This window comes from Antedon bifida, chromosome 6, assembly GCF_963402885.1.
Source record: "Antedon bifida chromosome 6, ecAntBifi1.1, whole genome shotgun sequence".
Taxonomy (NCBI): domain Eukaryota; kingdom Metazoa; phylum Echinodermata; class Crinoidea; order Comatulida; family Antedonidae; genus Antedon; species Antedon bifida.
In genome coordinates this window covers 19611692-19632446 of record NC_136231.1, presented here as the reverse complement: position 1 = coordinate 19632446, position 20755 = coordinate 19611692, and the positions used below count along the sequence as shown (strand labels likewise).

At 31.7% G+C, this 20755-nt stretch overlaps 2 protein-coding genes across 5 annotated transcripts in view; one reads left to right on the top strand and one right to left on the bottom strand.

Moving 5' to 3' along the window:
- Nucleotides 1–20755, top strand: part of LOC144844716 (NADH dehydrogenase [ubiquinone] 1 beta subcomplex subunit 7-like) — a 141667-nt gene that overhangs the window by 84916 nt on the left and 35996 nt on the right. The window lies entirely within an intron of this gene.
- LOC144844714 (zinc-regulated GTPase metalloprotein activator 1-like) overlaps nt 1–20755 on the bottom strand; it is a 71058-nt gene that overhangs the window by 24476 nt on the left and 25827 nt on the right. For all 4 annotated transcript variants that reach the window (XM_078701743.1, XM_078701744.1, XM_078701745.1 and 1 more), the window contains exon 13: nt 6783–6906. In XM_078701743.1, the coding sequence (XP_078557869.1) occupies nt 6783–6906 (124 nt within the window). The remainder of the gene's footprint in view (nt 1–6782; nt 6907–20755) is intronic.

Genomic DNA, 20755 nt, shown 5'->3' with positions numbered 1-20755 from the left:
TACACGTGGGGAATTGTAATTCAATTTCCACTACCAAAAAACCAAAACCAAAAATAAATTGAAGTTGGAGATTAAAATCTTAACAAAAACATTATTATTATAATATAATTAATTAAGAATTGTTTTGTCATTATTTTGTATTTATGCATTGTAGTTTATAATATTGATGTTATTGTATTTATTGGGGTTAAATTCTTGTGAAACCTTGGCATACACGTGGGAAATTGTAAAATTCATTTTCCACTACCAAAAAAAACTAAACTAAAAATAAATTGAAGATGGAGATTAAAATCCTAACTAAAACAAATAATGAATGTTTTGCATTTGTTGAAAACGTGCATATATTATATGATATTGACCTTTATGATATCAATTTTTCAACTCTGAAACTATTCTTTTCATTCAACAAGTAAAGGCATATGTATTCATAGCAGGGAAGAGTGAAATTACATTTATACCAAGTGAACATAGGTTAGTTTATGACTATGAGTTGTTGTTGATGACATTACACGGATGTCCTAATAAAGCGTAGGGTTATTTGTCTAATTTAACTAATAACGGATCATATCTCATATTGTCTAATGTTTCTGTATATTTAAGCATTAACAATTAATGTAAACTGAAATATATTAATAGCAATACAATGTATCATACCTTATAAGGAAATAAAAAACCATGATTGGTAAGAAACGCTGGGTTTTCATGTGTAATCCATGCGATATCATTGACATTTTGATATTTATAGCCATGATATAATGTTTACCAAAGCTTTTAAGTAGGTTTGAGTATTAGTATTAACTAGTTCATCAAGTTACTATACGATGCTCTATTGAATAAATGATGGCCTAGCGATCACACACTCATTGCGGATTAAAAGCAATTTAGCCTAACACCTTTGCCGTCCGTCTTTAATTGAAATCACCCAAATGCACCACTAACATTAGTGCCTCCACTCAGAAGGAAATTAGTTAAAAGCCCAATTGATGTGTAATGAATAGAGAAGTTTGTCTTGTTAAATGTTGGCTATTGTGGTCCTTGGGATTGCTTAACTTTGTACTTTACCGAAGGGAGCGATTGCATTCATTAATCTGCCAATTCAAATCAAATAAAGACAGATAATACCTCTCAATGGATTCTTTTATATTTCATCTATTTACTCTTCAGGTAACACGTTGCTTAAAAGCAATAACACCCTACAAAGGACCAAGGCTCAGTGCCACAGGTGTCCTGGCTAAGTAGAAGAGTGTTCATTTTCCGCATTATTTCCTTCGTTCAGAATAAACATAGCCTTATCGTTAAAATACACAAACAGACAGATATTTAAATCAATTATATATTGTAATCATCGTAACACTTTTAATGTGTAAATATACCTAAAATCTATAAGCTTCATATTAAACACTAATGGCTTGTCAATTAACTCATCACTGTAGTTAGTTGTTTCTAACACCAATGTGCACTGTCGCTAAATGTTATACGGTAGGCCTACTATTTTGAAAATCGATGCGTAATTAGTTAAAAATAATAACATTTTCCAAACTTTAAGAACACAATAAATAACTAGAATGACTACAACAAACAAACACTGCCATACATTTGTAATGATTATTACTCCATGGTTTAACTCTTTTTAAGTTTTTATAATATAATAATTTCTAGACCCAAAACGTTGGTTAGATTAAAATTTATTTTTTTTAAATTAATCAAGTTATATTTATCCTTACTCAGGTTATTTTTTAGTTTTATTATTTTATTAATTTTAATTTTTCAATTTATAGAACTAAGACTTCGAATCAATCTATTTTGCTCCTCCCCAATGCTCACATTTTAAGTGTTTTAAAATGTGGTGTTAACTTTCTAATGAAAAAGTTATAGTTCAATTGTCAACAGCCATGTGGTGGTTTCGTTTATCTTGTTTTTATTTTAATAAGGAACGTTTCGCACCTAAGAAATAACATAATAGCGATAACGCATACAATCCATTAGCGCTGACCACGGATAAGTTTCTTGGACACACACGAAACGGCAGGAAAACTGACCATTAACGCACTGAGCATTGTAATTCAAAACAAAAACCGTGTAAGAGATCCCTTCGGGTACACTAACTAAGTTGATACAGCCGACAAAACCAAAAGCCACTAGGTACGCCAACATATTTTCTTTCTCATTTTGAAGCGGTATGTGAAAATTAACATGGGTACGATTACATTGCATCTTACCTACAACCATTCAAGAACAATGTCAGCAGACTTTTCTACAATGATGATTAAGGACAGCTTTGTATTATATTGAAAACGTTTAATATCAAAAAATAAAAACGGCATTGTGAGACCGCTATAAGTTCACACAAAAACCTTTGCCCGGGGTTACCTCTTCACTATAAGAAAACGAGAAACGAAACGATGTACTGTACTATAATTTTACGTGTTAAAAAGGTCACACTAGTGAGGTTACTAAACATAATACATGCTCACTTTAGCCTCCGGGTTCATCAAAAAATTCGATTGATATTATTACAACTCGGTAATTGATATATTCACCTAGTTTTATATATTACATGTGAATAAAAAGAATACTTGCGGTCAATTGCATTTCTCAATATTTGTCTAGCAAGTTGTAGTACAAGAGAGAGCCAAATGGATAGCTATTACAAATTAACACCTGGAGTAAAAGAGTTAAATGTTGAATACAAGCTGAGGTAATCGACCAAACTCTACAAAATCGCTCCTAGCAACTACACTTCAAAACAATTCTTTTCCAATGATTTGATAAATAGTATTATGATGAAAGTTTTGAATTGAAGAGTGATCCCCTAATATTAATTCTCCTTGGGGAAATTATCTTAACTTTTTTTTAAAGTAAAGCAAATAGTGGCGGTATCGGCCTTAAGTTGCTGCAAAACTAAATCTGAAAAGCAAACGTAATTGTAACTGTTGTATCATTTCATAACCGATTAGGTAAAACTCTTACAGTTCTTTGTCAAGAAAATAACTCCAAACAAATTGAGAATGTTGCGGTGAAGAGAAACACTGTTTGACTTTTGAGGGTCCGCAGATGTTCAGTCGAATATAATAAACTTGTTTTGTGTTTTAAAAAATAGAATTTGTTTTTATTTAAAGATTTTATGCAGAACATTTCCCCATAATTCAAATTTGAAAAGAAAATTAATGAATCAAAGATATTACTCCACAGAAAAAAACGAACAGAAATAATAAATGATTTCACTTATATAAAAAGACAAAATAAACGGTTTCATTAAAAAAAATATTTTATTTTATTTTTTCTCCATGTTTTTTTATTGTTATGATAGTTACGCTACATGTTTGGGATTTTGTGTATGATATCATATACGAAGGAAGAGTGATTTTTTACTTGTAGTTTTGAATGGTTAGTGGCTATAATCTTTTCTTTATTATGGGTTCACCAAACTAGGGTGGGATTAAGCCTCTTCCATCGATTTTATTTAGGGCCTAGGTCTACATGAATCAAAAGATTTCAATCTTCCAAACGAACGAATTCTAGTTCCTTGACTTTTTCGCACAGTAGTTAGAATTAGTTTAACTTTTTGTGATTAAAAATTGCGCAACCAACCAGAGCTAAGAAAAATTCGTGTCACTTGCATACTGCAGCATCATTCCATGCTTCAATCAAACTTTATCTGCATTTAAAAAGCAAAGAATCATGACATGTTCTGGTTTCTTTTTTGTATATTTTTCTTTCGTTTCGCAACATTTATTCAGCAGCCGTGAAAATTGTTAAGAAAGAAGAAAGAAAGTTTATATATATTTTTTTGTAAACATCACAAAAAATGGAAAGCTTTGGTTCAGATCGACTGAATTAGAAACAAACCGACGTAAATCAATCTTATATGCACACAATGATTTTCTACTTCTTAATATTGCTTGCGAATGGTTAGTTATTTAGAATACTATACACTAATATTATATCGGCTAACTGTCTTTAAATTATCGTTTTTCACGTGTAGGCTATACAATTCATACTTATTATTAATAGACAAATGTATATCTTCTATTTTGGAGTCACTCTAAGAGTATGACTGCCATTTCCAGTCTTCCATAATTACTAATTATTTCACTAGTTTTTATTTATTTTGTTATCATTTGTATAAAATGATATAGTGTCTATTAAGTATTGTATTAAATTGATTGTTATTGTTGTAGTGTACACAATTATTGTATAATTAATGTTAGTTTTTCGATGTGTTCTTGCATGACTGATTGGACCAATCCTTGATTTACACAGTTTGGGGCAGTTTGGACAGGGAAAGGAGCTTGTGGATCTCGCTATACAATTCATGCAGTACTTATTATGAATAGCTACATTTAGCCTATATATCGTTATGTCTAATATGTATATCGGCTTTTCTATACAAAATATAGTGCAATATTCCTTATATAAGAAATATTCCTGATGCTAAAGAGAAAAAAAAGAAGTAATTACCTAAGTAACAGACTATTAAATGTACATTCATCAATTATGTAACACAAAACAGTCAATTAAGTTGCCAAGGCAGCTGGCTAATTAAGGTATTGTATTATGTTTTATTATTCTAAATAGGATTAGTGTGACTAGATTTATAGGGGTTCCAAATCACATATCCGACACCAATCTTTAGTGTAAATAAATCTGATGAGACCCATGTTCAATGCGTGCAAATCGGACTTCAGCATGCATTTCGATCTATATACTATTTTTTATAGGGAAAAACTCAAAACCTCAAATTTACATAAATTAGTGTAAATTTCATTTATTGCATTATGAAAAATCCAACAGATTTTTTTAAAGGGCCTGTTTTACGCTGTCGAAAAATAAGTAGAGTTAACCAACATTATTAATCAAAGTGTTTTTTTAAATAACAATATAGCCTAAATGCTAACCAGGAGCTATCCTTTAATGAACAACGGAGACCCTTTTCAGCAAGCTCTACTATACTGTTGTGTTTATACAGAAATGTTAAACTCGGAGCTACCATTTAATATACTGTGAGGAGAAAGAATCCCCGTCTACAAGCATTAGGCTTACTCTTCATTTCAGAAGAAGGAAAAGTCAAGATATTTGATACCCAAATACCAAGGCCCAGTTGCCATTAGTGTAGTATCGATAATAAAAAAAGTCTCCACAATTTCAATTAGTTACGAAATATAAAGTGAACAAGTTTACATGCACCATGCATTACAATATGTGAAGTGAAGCGTGGCACGAAATAGAATGTTATGATAAATTAAATTTACGCCGCACAATCATGACGCGTTATCATCACATTTAATGACGCGTTACAATGACAGACGTTTAAACACATGGAACTACTCACACGCTTCTGAATTTACAACGCGTCATATACTGATAATTAATGACACGTTAACAACGACTAACATATGGGTACCTTTGGGTCCAAAGGGCATTGTTATTCTGCAAGATAAACTGAGTGAAATTAGAAAATATTTTTGCGCTGCTCAAATAACAAGAAATGATAATCTTTGTTTAGATTAATTAAAGACGAATCTTCGCCTTAGATGGTCATGCCGATGCTATAAACATAAACACGTTATGATCTAATCTGCAGGTGATTGCATTTCAGAATGATGATGTACAAATAAACCTTTGTTTCTATACACAAATGAAATCAGCTCCCATTTTGTAGTTCATTCGTGAGAACAAAAAGTCCATTTCTTCTTGAATTTGTTGATAACATGATTCTCCATTAATTACCCAATAATATCCCCCCAACCCACTATATTAACACGTTGGTAAGACCTGCTATACAGTTAACGTATAATCATGTTTGTGTTTCGTATTAGGATATTGATGTTTAAATCAACGACTCAATTAAAACATTAGGCTAGTATGTCCTTTGGACAAAACAAACCATTCAATCAACTGAAATCCGTTCAACCTCGGATAATCATTTCGACGTTAAAAGGATATAGATCTAAAAGGTTTCTGGTCAAAGTTTTCAAGCCATCAATAACTATTAACTTTGTCAATGAAAGAGATAATCCACAAAGTTCGATCAAAAGCTATAATGACAAACCGCTCGCATACATCACTGAAGTTATATAATTTTATCAATTGGTGGCGCTATAGTAGTACCGATATCAATCTTATCTTATATTTTACCACCCAAAACAATTTACGGTAATTGATTTTATCGATTTTCTCTCTTTCTTTATGTTTCTCCCCTTTTTTCTGAACCTTTTTTAATATTTATTCATTTTATTATATACTTATTTTATTCATGTTAATATAATACCTAAATTTACCAGAATAAACATAATGTTACAAGAATCATTAAAGTGTTTGTTTGCAGTCGGTATGTAACGTACTCTTCATTATAGGATAAGCCTAACTATAGCTAGAGTTCTAGCAAAACGTTAATAATGAATCAATAATACTTGCTGTTGAGTATACAGTAGAAATCCCATTAAGGGACACCCACGGGACAAAAGAGAGTAACCGTAATAAGGATGTCCCCTGAGGACAATTCAGGGTATACACTAACCCAAAAAATGTCACGTATTATTAACTTTAACAAAAAAATTTGAGTGAAAAACACATTTACCTTTAACTAAAAGGAAAAAATAGTCTCAAAGTCAATTATAAGCGGAATACTTATAAGTGTTAATTGTTTGCCAAAGTTAAATAACTTAACTATCAAAAATACAAAATGGCCTATTCTCAAAGTTTGATTCATCTTTAGTTTTCATGTTTGCAGGGGGACAATAAATGTTTAACAATAAGTCATGAACAATTGTTTTACTTACCAATGAAAACTATAGTACATGTCCGTGTGTCGGTACCCCATTCCGTCGTTAATATTCTGTCATACAACTCCTGAACAACTTGCAGGATAACTCTCTTTGGTTCATTTTTCACCGAAACCTCCCCCTGAATCGAAAAAAGGTAAACATGAAAAAATAGTTGTAAGGCTGTGTAACTTCATCTACCTCTATTTGTGCAGTGTGTTCATTGTTCATTATATTATCTTTGAAACAAAAAAAAAGGTCGTTTGTAACAAATGGTAGTGTTCTTTTTTATAGAGTACTATATTGGAAAACCCCAGTGCATAATCTTTACGAAACAAGTGCAAAAGATTTCAAACTCAATACAGTTAGACATGTATCTAGTACACGTGCAGTAGTCTGTTACCTTCTATCTAGTGACAGAATCTGGTGAAATTATGTAGCAGAGATTGTTCAAAATAATGTATTGATTTAATAAACTCCTTTTTAGTTTGATATTTTTGTATTCTAATATTTTTCAGATAGTAGGACTATTTGCAATAAGTGTTTTTCTTCTGAATCTGAAATAAAAGAATGCAGAGGCCTACAATAACATGTATCGATTTAGCGCTAACAAAATGGTTCGCTGATTTACTATTAATATCATATTTAAAGGTGAATGTTTGTTATAGATTGAAATTATACGATCATTACTGTTATATCATATGTCGTAGTCATTTTATTTTCCCGTGTAAATAGCAGAGATAGCAAGTCGCAGAGATAACATTGCAGAAATATTTCTATAAATAAAATAGTATTGCACTTCAAATGTCACAGTAAGGATCTCGTTTTTATATTCGTCATCCTTTCTTAGTATCGTTGTAGTAATTTAAAGAAACTACTAAAGCAATAAACGTGCCAATCTGCTTAAATACAAGAAACATTATTAAAAAAGTATCAACCCCGGGGAGTTTTAGTGATTACATAATTCTCTTCTCTAATAACATGTTTATCCTACGCACTGAATTTAAATAGTTTCACAGGGACTTGTCTCAATACTGTACTTTTTCTGTGACAAATGTCGCTGTATTTGTAGCCTAAAAGACCAATGATGACTTCTGTCACGGTTCTGAAACTTATGACAAATTCAAAATCATATCAGGTTAAAGGTTACAACAAAATATTGACTTTAATAGTTAAAATGCATTCTTAATATTTCTGTGATATTCCATTAAAAATGATGTCCATATGTAAATCATCGCATTAGGCCTATATGATACTGATTACGTCTATGGGTTGTAGGCCAACAAAATATTACCAGCCAACTTTAATATAAACCAACTGCCGTTAAGTGCATCACTTGTAAACATAATGTATTCATTATAGTCATCTGAAGTTATTTTCTGCATTCAAAAGTAGACAGAAACGAGGATGGGGTAGGGAATTGGGTGAATATACCGTATTTGGCCATGTCAATGTCAAAATTGGGAAACAATTTCGTTACAATCTAAAACGGTAGGAAAACATGAAATGTTGTTTAAAGGCAAGATCAATGCATAGTCGATGGGTGTACCACAGGGTCACTATTGATTTGGTTCGAGTGGAATGCTTGGTAACTAGTCAGCGTAAGAATGGCTCCGCGTAAATAAAAATAAAATGTCCTGATGGAATTGTAATAACATGGTAAAACGAATGTGGACAAGGTTTTGCCAAACTTTGCCCGACTCTATAGGTAGTTAGTTGAATTATTAAAAAAAATACCGATAGTGATTTTGCAATTTCGAGATCAACTTTGACTTTAGTTCGAGACTAAACGCACCTTTCAACATAGACCTACATTTTAAAAATAAGTTTATTTAATTTAAATATAAGAAAACTGTGAATAACTATACAAATACAGAAGAAGCATTTATTAATCATTTCTGCCTTAAATACACAGGATTTTTCTTGTTTACTTAGATCAGCATTCAGCACAAACTTAACTTACAAAGTTTACGCTATGCATCATATTCAGACATGAATGCAACATAACCATCTTTTGAGAAATTATCCGCTGGGTAAAGTTAAAGCGAAAGCAACTTATTTAACTCGCAACAAAACGTGCAATTTGTTCAACTATAAAGGAATGATACTGTTCATCGTAGACGAGGGAGGAAAAAACAGATTACAAACCAAACGCTGAAGAGGGGTTCCTCGACTATATGCTTTGTGTGACAAATTGTCACAGCTTCAACCAACACATTAGCTTCACAATGATTTGCAAAACATCGAAGTTAAAGTGAATAAGGCGCAATACTCCGCCTACTCCGCCTATAGATTGTATTTTAAATCCATGTATCCTTCAGCTTTCGTTTGTAAACTCCTTTCAGTAAAATTCTCCAGTCTATTTGTCTATGACATGACAGTAGAGCCACGACCCATGTCTCTTGGGTATTTTGTTGAGGGGAAAAAAACTGGCACACGCATGTTTTAACCGGCGTATCTACAATTAGATCTATTACTGTGCATAAATATGAAATGACACCTAAATGTGAGATTAGGAGATTACATAAGTCAAGTTCATGCATTCACCGCCGGGTGTATGTTAATGTCATCATTTAAGCAACATTAATAGTATAATCAAAAATATGTATTTATGATTGATTTAAAAAATGTTAACTATGCATTAAGTTCCGTGAAGAACAATCTTTGGCAAATTACTGTTTACAGAAAGACAAACATAATGTTCTTTCGTTAAGTTGCAACAACATTCCGGCGTTGCTTATGCCTGGGGGTACGGAAATTACAGTGAACTTAATTTGAATATAATATAATTACATATAACGCAGGATACACTTTGCACAGTAGATGGAAGGGAGGTGAGGCCCCTTTGCTCCTGAACTACGCCAGTGAATACAGACTCTTTTTTTTCAAAAAAATGTAAAACATTAAAATTTAAACGTATGTAATGAATTGTTTAAAATGCTATTATTGATCATGTTTATAGTGGTCTGACATTAAGTTTAAAATAATACTTCATTGATAATTCCTAACACGTTACGTATTGACCACTATATGATCTATTGACCCTACGATATTGACCTAAAACACTACGGTGATCCTAATATTCATTGACCCTAATTAAGTTATTGACCATACTGTAATAAGTTCGATCTTGTGATTACCGTATTGCTTATAAATACTATTAAAATGTTGGCGCATAGAGAAGAGTTGCAACCTTCCTCAGGAGTAAAAAGAGAAAGGGATGAATCGTAATAAAGATCCATCTTGTAGTTTTGACGTACGGCCTAAAATTAGTAAAATAATAAAAAGTGGTCCAGAACTGGGACCCTGGTCCGGATTGCTTCCAAAATGTAATGGAGTCGTCCGTGACAACATATCTATCTGTGGTTTAAATTTGGTAAAGATCTGTCTTTTAGTTTTGATGTTATCTTGCTAACAGACTAACACACCCACACAAATATCTCGGACACAAATATAACCTCCTATAGGCGGAGATAATAATACATACTTTACATTAGTTGCTTTTATATGGCTTTAACGAAGTTTGCTCAAGTGTGTACACTTATTATATACATCCATCTTACACTGTTCTCCGACCAATCAAAATCACAAAACATTGAGATGGACGACTTAATTTAATAATAAACAATGCTAGTCTTAAAACAAGACAATATATAAGTTGCAAAATTTAATTCGACTGAGTGATTTCGTTGATCAGATAATTTCCCAGCATTTTATTTTCAATCGGAAAATAGAATTAAAAACGGTCATCCGTTGACAATACAAAAGGTTATGAAGCGTATTAAACGTCAATTACTCGACAATATTTACGAACCTTTAATAACTTTCTTTGAACAGCCACTTATTTCACACATAAGGTTCTATTCACACGTTGAAACATAATTACTTGTTAATAACGCGCTAAGTACATTACAGTATAAATGAAATACGTGTCTGGCCCAACTTTACCGTGTATATTGAATAAATATAGCTTCTGTAGATTATTTACACATGGCCAAAATAATAAAGGCAGATTCAACAATCAACTTCCAACATCGTGTAAATGCAACTTTAGATCGTTGTATTGTCACATATTTACTCGTCGCTATTCAAACTCAAAAACTCGTCAAAACATATTTTCGTACATTCTGCTAACAATTGTGCTATGCGTTAATTAAATCAATTAGTGTAGCGCGTACAAGCTGTATCCAATCAAGCAAGTGGTATTATATTACCTATAAGCAAGTCTATGTACCATAACAATTGTTTAGGTTACAATTCATGTTGACATTTTACCTGTGGGGACATGATTATTCATAATTACAAATATAGATTTTAGATATGACAGGTATAGGTAAATAATTACCAAACAAAAGCATGGTGATTATCCATTATATGACACTTTTTGTTCATTATGATAGGCAAGATATATTTGAATTTATCCACACATAATATTGACGCATCATACATGATTGTTCGTTTCATACGCGTCAATTCGTATAACTGACGGTTTAAAAAACACTCTAATATTAACATTATTTTCTTCACATTTTAAAATTTAAAACCAATGAATAAATCTATATTTTTAGGTTATGTTTCACAAAAAAAACCCATTTTATAATGACGTAGGCCTATAATGAATGGAATGCTCTACCAAATTATTTGAATTACCGTACTATTGAGGTCTGTGAAAATAAGAAAGAGATATGCCCAGGCCTCCCATATGTATATAATGTATTTATATAATATTTGATCGCATGGTTTGACAAGTCAGATAATCGATTATAAACCGTTAAAAAGATTTTCATTTCGGGAAATAATTTGAGATTTTTAAAGAATAGCGCACTCGATAAACGTTAATAACAGATAGTGCATACTTGAAGAAATATTTTATTGAATGCTATTTTGAAAATATAAAAATCTATATGATTTTTAAAAAATTACAGTTTGGAAAACGAAAATAAAAACTTGAAAGAGATGAAAGCACGAACACTTAAACGAGAAATAGGCAAATATGCAAATAAGAAGTTTAACATTCGATAAAGTTCGCACAACTATTTTAAACATTATAATGGGAAGCTGTTCAAGTATCTCGCTTCACCATCATTCAAAAACTAGCATGTCGAAAATTCAACGATGTCATTATCAATAAATTAATCATTAAAATGTTATTAATTTAATTATACCGTTACTGTATATCGTGAACCACCTGCATAAAGGCAATGTAGTGTAAAACAGTAAAAAAAAAAATACCACGTGTTGCTATATTATGACACCATGCTTTCTCAAGGGACGATGCGAACAAAATAAGGCCTCTGATAAAGTCGTAGTCATGCCTTCTGCTAAATATATTAATCGACCTCAACTAATTGCTTATTAAAGATTATGATTTTTGTCTTATTAATTAAAATTAAGCGAAAGCAACAGTTGTGTTACCGTTAGGACAACAGAAATTCTTAATACAGTTCAGACGCGTCAATATGGTAATAAATTGTAAATTAATTAACCTGAAACGAACAATTTAAAATCTATTCATCGCATTAATATCTAACTTTTATTTTAGTTGAAGAACAAACCATAATCATAAAGACAGATTACTGATACACTAAATAGTACGATGATGATAGCCTATAATAGTCAATACCTACAAAAACTCCGATTAGAATTAATATAGTAACTTTTGTCAATCCGTTTATTTATTTATTTGTTTGTAACTCTAATTTTATTTTTAATATTAATATTTAAACACAATATAATATCGCCTATCATATACATGAATATTAATTCATGATTGACACTGACGAATACGTAGGGAGTACATAGCAAACGTACCCAATCAATTCGCTCTCAACAAAATACTCCTTTCGCGCGCGATTTGAACATCGAATGGAAAAAGTTTTTCGAAGTCTTAAAAATACCCGAGACACGGAAGTATATTCATCCACTGTATACATTTCAGAATTCTATCAAGAATATTATTTATAAAAGCTTTATAGACAGGATCTCGGTTGGATTATATAGCGTGGACTTCTCAGTTATATGATATGATTAAATCATCAATCAATCCACCGTGAAGTAAGGGGCTGGTTTTATCAATTATACGCAACACAAATATTCGTCAAAAAGCTCCAGAAAAGCATGTATGGCCTAATCCGTCTTTCCTATAAAATTATAGACCAAGTCCCACTTGATGCCGGCTAGATTAGTATTAATACCGACTCATTGAAGGGTTAAATAGGTCACGAATCATCACATCATTATGACAATCAAAGCAGTTGCATTTAAAGACAACATTAATCCTTCTTAATTTCCTGTGACGTTTCAAAAAATCTACACTGAAAATTATTCATTTTAACATAATCATGGCGGCGATAACTCACAAAATGAACAATCATGCTCGCATGATGAGGTACAACAAGTGATGAAGACATTAAAGCATAATACCTTTTATCTTTATTCTTAAAATTATTGCTTTACTCTAAATAATACAATTACCAATAACGGACAAATATTCAATATTAACTCAATTAATCTAACATTAAAACTTTATTAAACAATAATAACGCAACATATTTTGATACTAAATTTCGAAAAAAATAAATCTCAATATCAACGTAATATAGGGTCTAGAAAACAGAAACCAGAGACCCTGTGGATATATTTTTAGGTCTCTGTTTTCGAAACAACCGTGGTGATGAAATAATTGTATAATCTTATATATTTATAAGATGTAATTAAGTCAGCAGCCTAAAATAAGATTGCTTGTTCATCACAGACAATATTTTTTAAGTTGCGTACCGTAATCAATGTAGGCCTAATGCTTCTGTAGCATCGTGCCGGCGCGATACATTTGCGTTGTGTGACGTTTGCATCGCGCGTGAGCCTAACTGAACGCTATGAACATGCAGTTCCTCCACAACCTCCTTTCAAGACGTTAAGATTACATAAATCAGTCTATCTTCTCATATTTTTTAACTAGCAAAAATCAACCACACAATGTCGCTCTGAATTACTGCGATAACACCTTAAGAAACAGACGGATTTCCGGGTAGTGTGTAGGTACATCGAACAATTTCCATCATGGCATCGATAACACACCTCCTGTCCTCTGCGGTTTACCGAAGCTACAGCGAGTTTTTCGTAAATATTAATAAAACGGATGTAAAAAAGACTTGCATTTTAGATGGGGAAATCACTAAAACGGTACAACAAATCGCCCTATTTAAATCATAGGTTAAGCTATATATATTTAAGGTTTTATGCATATGAATACAAGCGAATAGGAAATTGGCCTTGTTAGTCTATTTGAAAACATTATTTTAGTAGGTCTCGCGTGTATTCCCTAGGTGAGAGCCAGGTCTGTCTCACTCACGAATGATGCAGCATTATTTTTGCTACCTCATTGACAAGAACAGAGCCTTGGGAGCAGATAAAACCTTGAGACTATGGGGGTCTAGCCAATAGAACAAATTTTACGTTTTGTGATTCACCGCACTGTAACATTTTATTTAAAAAAACAATTACTTTTATTGTAAAAACATATAGAATGAAGAATAAATCTTTTCAGCTAATGTAAATACCAATTGATAATTACTGGGTATGAATCCAGTAGGCCTAATAAAAGAGTATACTATCGTATGCAAGCCATCACTAACTAAACTAAATTTCTAAAAACTAAAAGTCCAATCAAATGTTAAGATTTAGTAAGAACAATAATATCGATAGATGTTATTGTTCTTATGACTTAATTTGAGTGGATAAAACAATTTTAATTTTTGTTATCAAAGACGGCATAAGTGGTTATCCTATGGTTCTAACTAGAAGAAAACTTTTTCCAATTTCTGTTGGTGTTTTTTTTTGTAGAAAAATGTATGTTTATCTATTTATTGTCGATCGTTACCGTCCATATTATAAATGGGCCATTGGGCCAACGTTTTCTCTATAACTAAAATGAAAAACAAATTTATAACATGAAAATTAAAGTATAATAGAAAGTAAAAGAAACTGTAACAAATCTAATTCTTTTATAGTTACAAAAATAACACAAATTTAATTATGTACACTTTTTACGACCTTTGATTCATTTTGACTCTGTAACGTTTCGTTTCATACGTTACTCAAGACTCTGTCTCTCTCTCTTTTTGACGAATTTCTACAGCAAGAGTCGCTGATCACCTGGGAGGTTTGAGTCATATTCCTTTGTTTAAGCTCTTCTCTCATTGGGTCAAGGATAAATCAGAGTCGGACGTAATTGCGTTGAGAGGGTGGACAAGTGCTAAATGTTCAGAAACTCCCCCTTCCCGGTTAATAGAATGACTTAAGTAGAGAAGTAGTTTGGTGGCGCCATTGTAGCAAATTATTACAGCATAATAATGATTGACTTGAGTTATTGATCGAAATATAATTTAAAAACTCAAGTTACAAATGCTACATAGGTAATCAAAGATGAAAATGTAGGAGTAAATTTTGCCCAAACTAACGCGTCACATGATTCACAGTTAACCAATGAACATAAACTATCATGACGGACATCAGAAAAACGATTTTATTTTTAAAAAGTACAAAGAAGATGACTTTCGGCCAAAGTATCAAATGAAGTCAACTTTATAACATCAAATGGAGAAGAAATTTAACGTCATATCAAGTAAAGATTTTAAACATATGAAACATACTTAGAAAAAGGCAATAATAAGGAAAAGCCAACGTCTTTATGAAGCCATAAAATATAGGATAAATATCGGTACCATATCGGTTCTAAACCTAATAAAAGTAGTTCCAATACAAAAACATGTAGCGTGCTGTTCGATAGGCCTACATGTGACAATATCTAATAACGAACTACATTAAAATGCCAAATCATTGACGGATTATACTTGTTTGTTTAGATATTATATTGAATATGACCTTCATATTAGCATAATGTGATTGAATGTTGTACAGGAAAACTCGGCACAGCCGTGCGATGGTAACCATAACTTTATTTGACAGCGACTGTGTGTGTTAAGGAAATCATTGCATATATTAAACGAATACAATTTTGATAACTCAACAATACAATGAATATGGTACTGCAGGTCAGTTTAAAAAAAAGAATTTGATGTTTTTGGCATTTGTTGAGATATTCAAAAGTGCAAAGAGTGGAATAATACCGATGTTGAACTTGTTGTATGTTCCACCAGGGAAGAGTGAATTCCCTATTCCCTGCTTCCATCATTGTGTTTTACAAGAAAATATAGAAAACAAAAGCATGTAAATTAGCCTAGAAGAAAATTGTTCATGCTGGAAAACGTCACAATATACAAAAAACAGCCAAATCTCCATATAAATAGGCCTAAATGACTTTTTTTTAAATAAAATTTGTAACTGTTTTATAATTTTAAAACCCTTTTTAAAAATACAGTGACTCAAAAAGAAATGAATTCGTTAAAGTCGGGATGAGAGACTATACTTTAAAATATTTAAGATAATAATAACAATAATTCGCAGGCATGAGATATGTAATTTCCATTTTCTTGGACAATAGAGATATTTTGTACTGTATTGTACAATGAAATAGTACCATCTTTTTGCTTTCTCTTTTTATATTTTTGTATTCATTTCGGTCCAGATGAAATTATGTCGGGAATATTTTTTAAAGTTAATAACTAAATTAAACAAAGCGCTTGTTAAAACTTTTACTTTATGAGTCAAGCCTAAAACAACAGTTACATAAGACAATTCATTGTGCAACAGTTTAGAGAACACTTTCACAGTCATGTATTTCTAAACAATTATTATTAGTTTTAAGCCTCTAACCATTCTTGGTCTGAAAGCGATTATTGTTCACAGTCGGAAGGTCAAATATCGCATCAACTATCACAGGTTGTAAATAAATAACACAAATAACAAAACAACCGATGATTACATTACACCTAAATTGTGTTAATATGGTGAATATGCTTGATAGCGTTTTCTGCCCCTGGTTATTTACTTTTCGCGTTTTAACATGCAGGCCAATTCAATTCAGCTGTAAATGTAATCAGGAATGTCCAAGCGAACAAATTACTGTCGGGTTTGATTTGAGGCAGGTGTTGGCGCCAATAAGACATTTTTACAGACAGGCCAAACAAAATAACAAATTTGTTTCTCATCTTCAGGCCAATGGATAGGGGAAATATTTCTTTAGTTTCGTTCTATAGACCTAGGAAAAGTATATGATTAGTATAATTAAGGATATTACCAGCCTAGTATTGAGGTGTGGTGGTATTTACCTTTCGCCGATTACAGCCTCAAATATCAAACTATCTTACTTTTGAAATGCAAGAAATTGCAGAAACTTTGATAAAATTTGAAAATTGATAAATATAAATAATTGTCAACAGTACGGTTACTAAATTTCACTTATATTGTAAATATACCGGTATTGTTTAAAGAATACAGTACATGTCTTGCAATTACTAAAAGGTGGCCTTGGAATTCAAAATATCAAAATAATATTAATGGTTGTCTTCTGGTGTATATTACGAATATTTCAAAGAGCTTTAGAACAGAAAAAAGTATATGAAATATCCTAAAAAAATAATCGAAAAGGATGAATGAAGGTGACACAGAACCATTTTCAATATCCCGTTCTCCAGCACTTTGTAAGCTTCCAAATAAGAGCCCACTTGAACCATGGAGGTTACCTGAACTAACAGGAGCTCTAGTGAACAAGGCCATATACATGGCTGCAGTCGCGTGCTCAAGGTAGTGTTTACCGACCAACCGACCGATCGACCAACCGACCGACATAGTGAGCTGTAGGGTGTCTTAGTACTCTTACTATCCTATTCTACAAACATCTGATTCAAAGTTAACCAAGAGAACCAAAATAATTTCTATAAAGATGTTGCTTAAAATTGAAAATATCAATCAAGCCGCTTCTTAAAAAGATTAAAGATATGTTCCCCAAAAACATGAAAAATGAAGATTAAGTAAAAGGTTATTTTGTAGTTTAATAAAGTTTGGCCTAATCATTTTCTTGAAAAAAAATGGAAAAAAATATTTTTTCACTTACAAAATGACAAAATAAATGGTTAAATTCAACCAAAAACCCACTAGCTGGCAGCCAATTTGACTATTTTTGCATTTAATTACAGTTTCTTCAGGTAAATACATTTCTTTTCTATCCAATTTTTGGTCAAAATGGATAACTATTATGTGACATTAAAATGACATATTAAAAAAAATTAAAAATTATTTTTTCAGGGGACAATACACCTGTAAGTAAGAAAAAAAGTATTTTTTACCTAGAATACGCCCATATGACTATTTTGAAGCTTTTAACTATTTTTCTGAAATTACTGTGCATTTCAGTTTTCTTGTATAGCTTTTGTGTGTAGGCCTATATGACCTACACTAATCACATATTTGCCATTCTGAAAAGTGCGTACAAACCTGGTTGTACGAACACCTGAACATGGGCGAAATATAAATAATAACAGTGTACGGCTAAGTAAAATAAATATTTTAAAATAGCACAAACAATAATTATTTCGTTTGTGGCCTGATGGTTTATAAGTTGACACCACTAATGGTAATACGACGCTCAGGTAGTCCTTGGTACGGGAAAAACGTCAAAATACTGGGCCACACAGCTTCAGCTTATACAATCATATGGTCTAAAACTTTTCATAGGTAAACTAAGAACAAATGTAGCGTGTAATTCATGGAGTTACTTGATTGATGTCGGTTTTTTCGATATGAAAACCAGGTAGAATTGGTTTACAACAAAAGGTACGCCTTGGGCCGGAAACTCACCGGATGACAAGTGTGGAATTTGATGATATACGGCAGTACAAAGACGGTGGGGAATATTAATTCTAGGCGCCTACACCTGCGAATGTCTGATAGAGATTTCCAGGTTTTTTAAGCGGTTGGCCACCCTGGAGGCTAGTTTGCTTCGTCTACAAAACGAATAATTCACCATACGAACATTATATATTTGTTGGAGAATAAAATGTGTATTTCAACACAACATTATTATATAAATGTATTATTATGTCAATTATTAAATAGGCATGTTAAAATAATGTTCCATGGATGGTTTTACCAGTATCAATTCAATCTCAAATTGTTAATATTTATTTTTTCTTAATCTATTAAGCTACAAAATATCTATGAATGATCTGATTTAAAGATGTATTGTCCCCCAAAATCATGAAAAATAAAGATTTTTAAAATCGGACTTTGAATAGGCCATTTTGCAGTTTTAATGAAGTTGTTCACTTCCATAAGAAAAAAAACGGGGGAAAAAATTATTTCACCTATAAAAAGACAAAATAAACAGTTAAATTACCCAAAAACTCATTGTCTTCCAGAAAATTTGACCATTTTTTGCTTTAAATTACATTTTTCTCAGGTAAATAAATTTTTTTCAGACCCAATTTTTTGTGTGAGTGAATAACTATTATGTGACATTAAAATAACATATTCAACAAAAAAATTTAAAAAAAATATTTTTTTAGGGGGACAATATATCTTTAATATTCAACAGCTTTAATTGATACATACAATACGGTATTGTGCGTGTGTCTTTTTATTAATTATTGTATTATTTAGTTGAAACTACAATATTCAATTCAAAGCTAACGAAATTCTTTTGGTTGAAATATTACAAATGTAGTCGAACATTTGATACAGTACAGTATTGAATACACTATACAAATGTATAAATAATTGTACATCTTCCAACATAACCGTTATAAAGCCTATGTTACATAATATTAAGGATAAATTATTTTAGGCAAATTTGTTCTTGCTTTCTTCTTCTTCTTTGTTTTTTTATCAGAATAAACAAAATTAATGGCCACAAAAAGCAACATTAAGTTAAAATCATTGTACTTTTATTACTAATACCATAATCACAAGAAGTCAATCGGATAATTTTAAAGAAAAAAGTGAGTTTGCTCTCTCATGATTACATACTGCAAAACTGCTACATTTATATTGAAGACATGAAACAGCAATTTGTTTTTTAATCACTCCTTGATTGGAATAATTTAAACCGGAAATGACACAATAACAAAAGAGTGTTAACGTCGATTACAACTGTCATTTAAAAAGTGACAAAGTAAGGAAACGATTAAATAAATGACATGTACCGTTTTGCTAATGTTCGTTCTTAAATGTTTGCGAGGGACATTTTTTGTCAGTTGGATCATGGAGCTTTATACCTCTATGGTTGGACGTTTAAATAATCTATAGATAGGCCTACACTGTTGTTAGATCCCGTGTTAGACTCACTCTTAATTTATATAGGAATATCGGCAGAGGGAATAGTTCACTATTCCTTGATCGGCCTATTCCCACATTAAACAAAAGGGCATAACTTCTAAGAAAACCAGACAAAAGTAACATTAGGGCCTCAATGGGTTTAATATTTATTTCAGGCGTGTATGCAAATTATTAACTTGGCTGCAGCTTTCAATTGGCCATACGGTTAATATTCGGATACGCGCCACTCTTAACCATTTAAACTAGGAATACAATGTTATGTGTATGTTCTAGATTGTATTTCGACTACAGTATTAGTAAAAGATAAATATTTTAGCACCTCGTTTCATACGTATAATACTTGGAACGCCGTTAGTGGCCTTGACGTAACTATTAGATATAGACTTGTGGCAAGTCTAAATAACTAAACTATACTACACAAAATACAATGTTATTTACGTAGGCCTTTAGTCCTAATGACATATTGACACCCCTTACAGATGACCAGGTCTGCGTTAGAAAAATCAAATTTCCGATTTACCAATTGTAACATGCATGGTAATTACCGGGTGTCTATTATTAGACTCTGTAGGTTAATTTGTGAAACGGCTAAATTACAGAATACTAGACGGATAACGTAATAAGCCATAGTGGTTGACACAGATGACAATGCTGTGGAACATAATGACTATGACGATAAAAACGATGATAACAATGATGATAAATCGAAATAGGTTGATTGCGGTGATGTTGATGACAATGATTATGATGACAAGTTG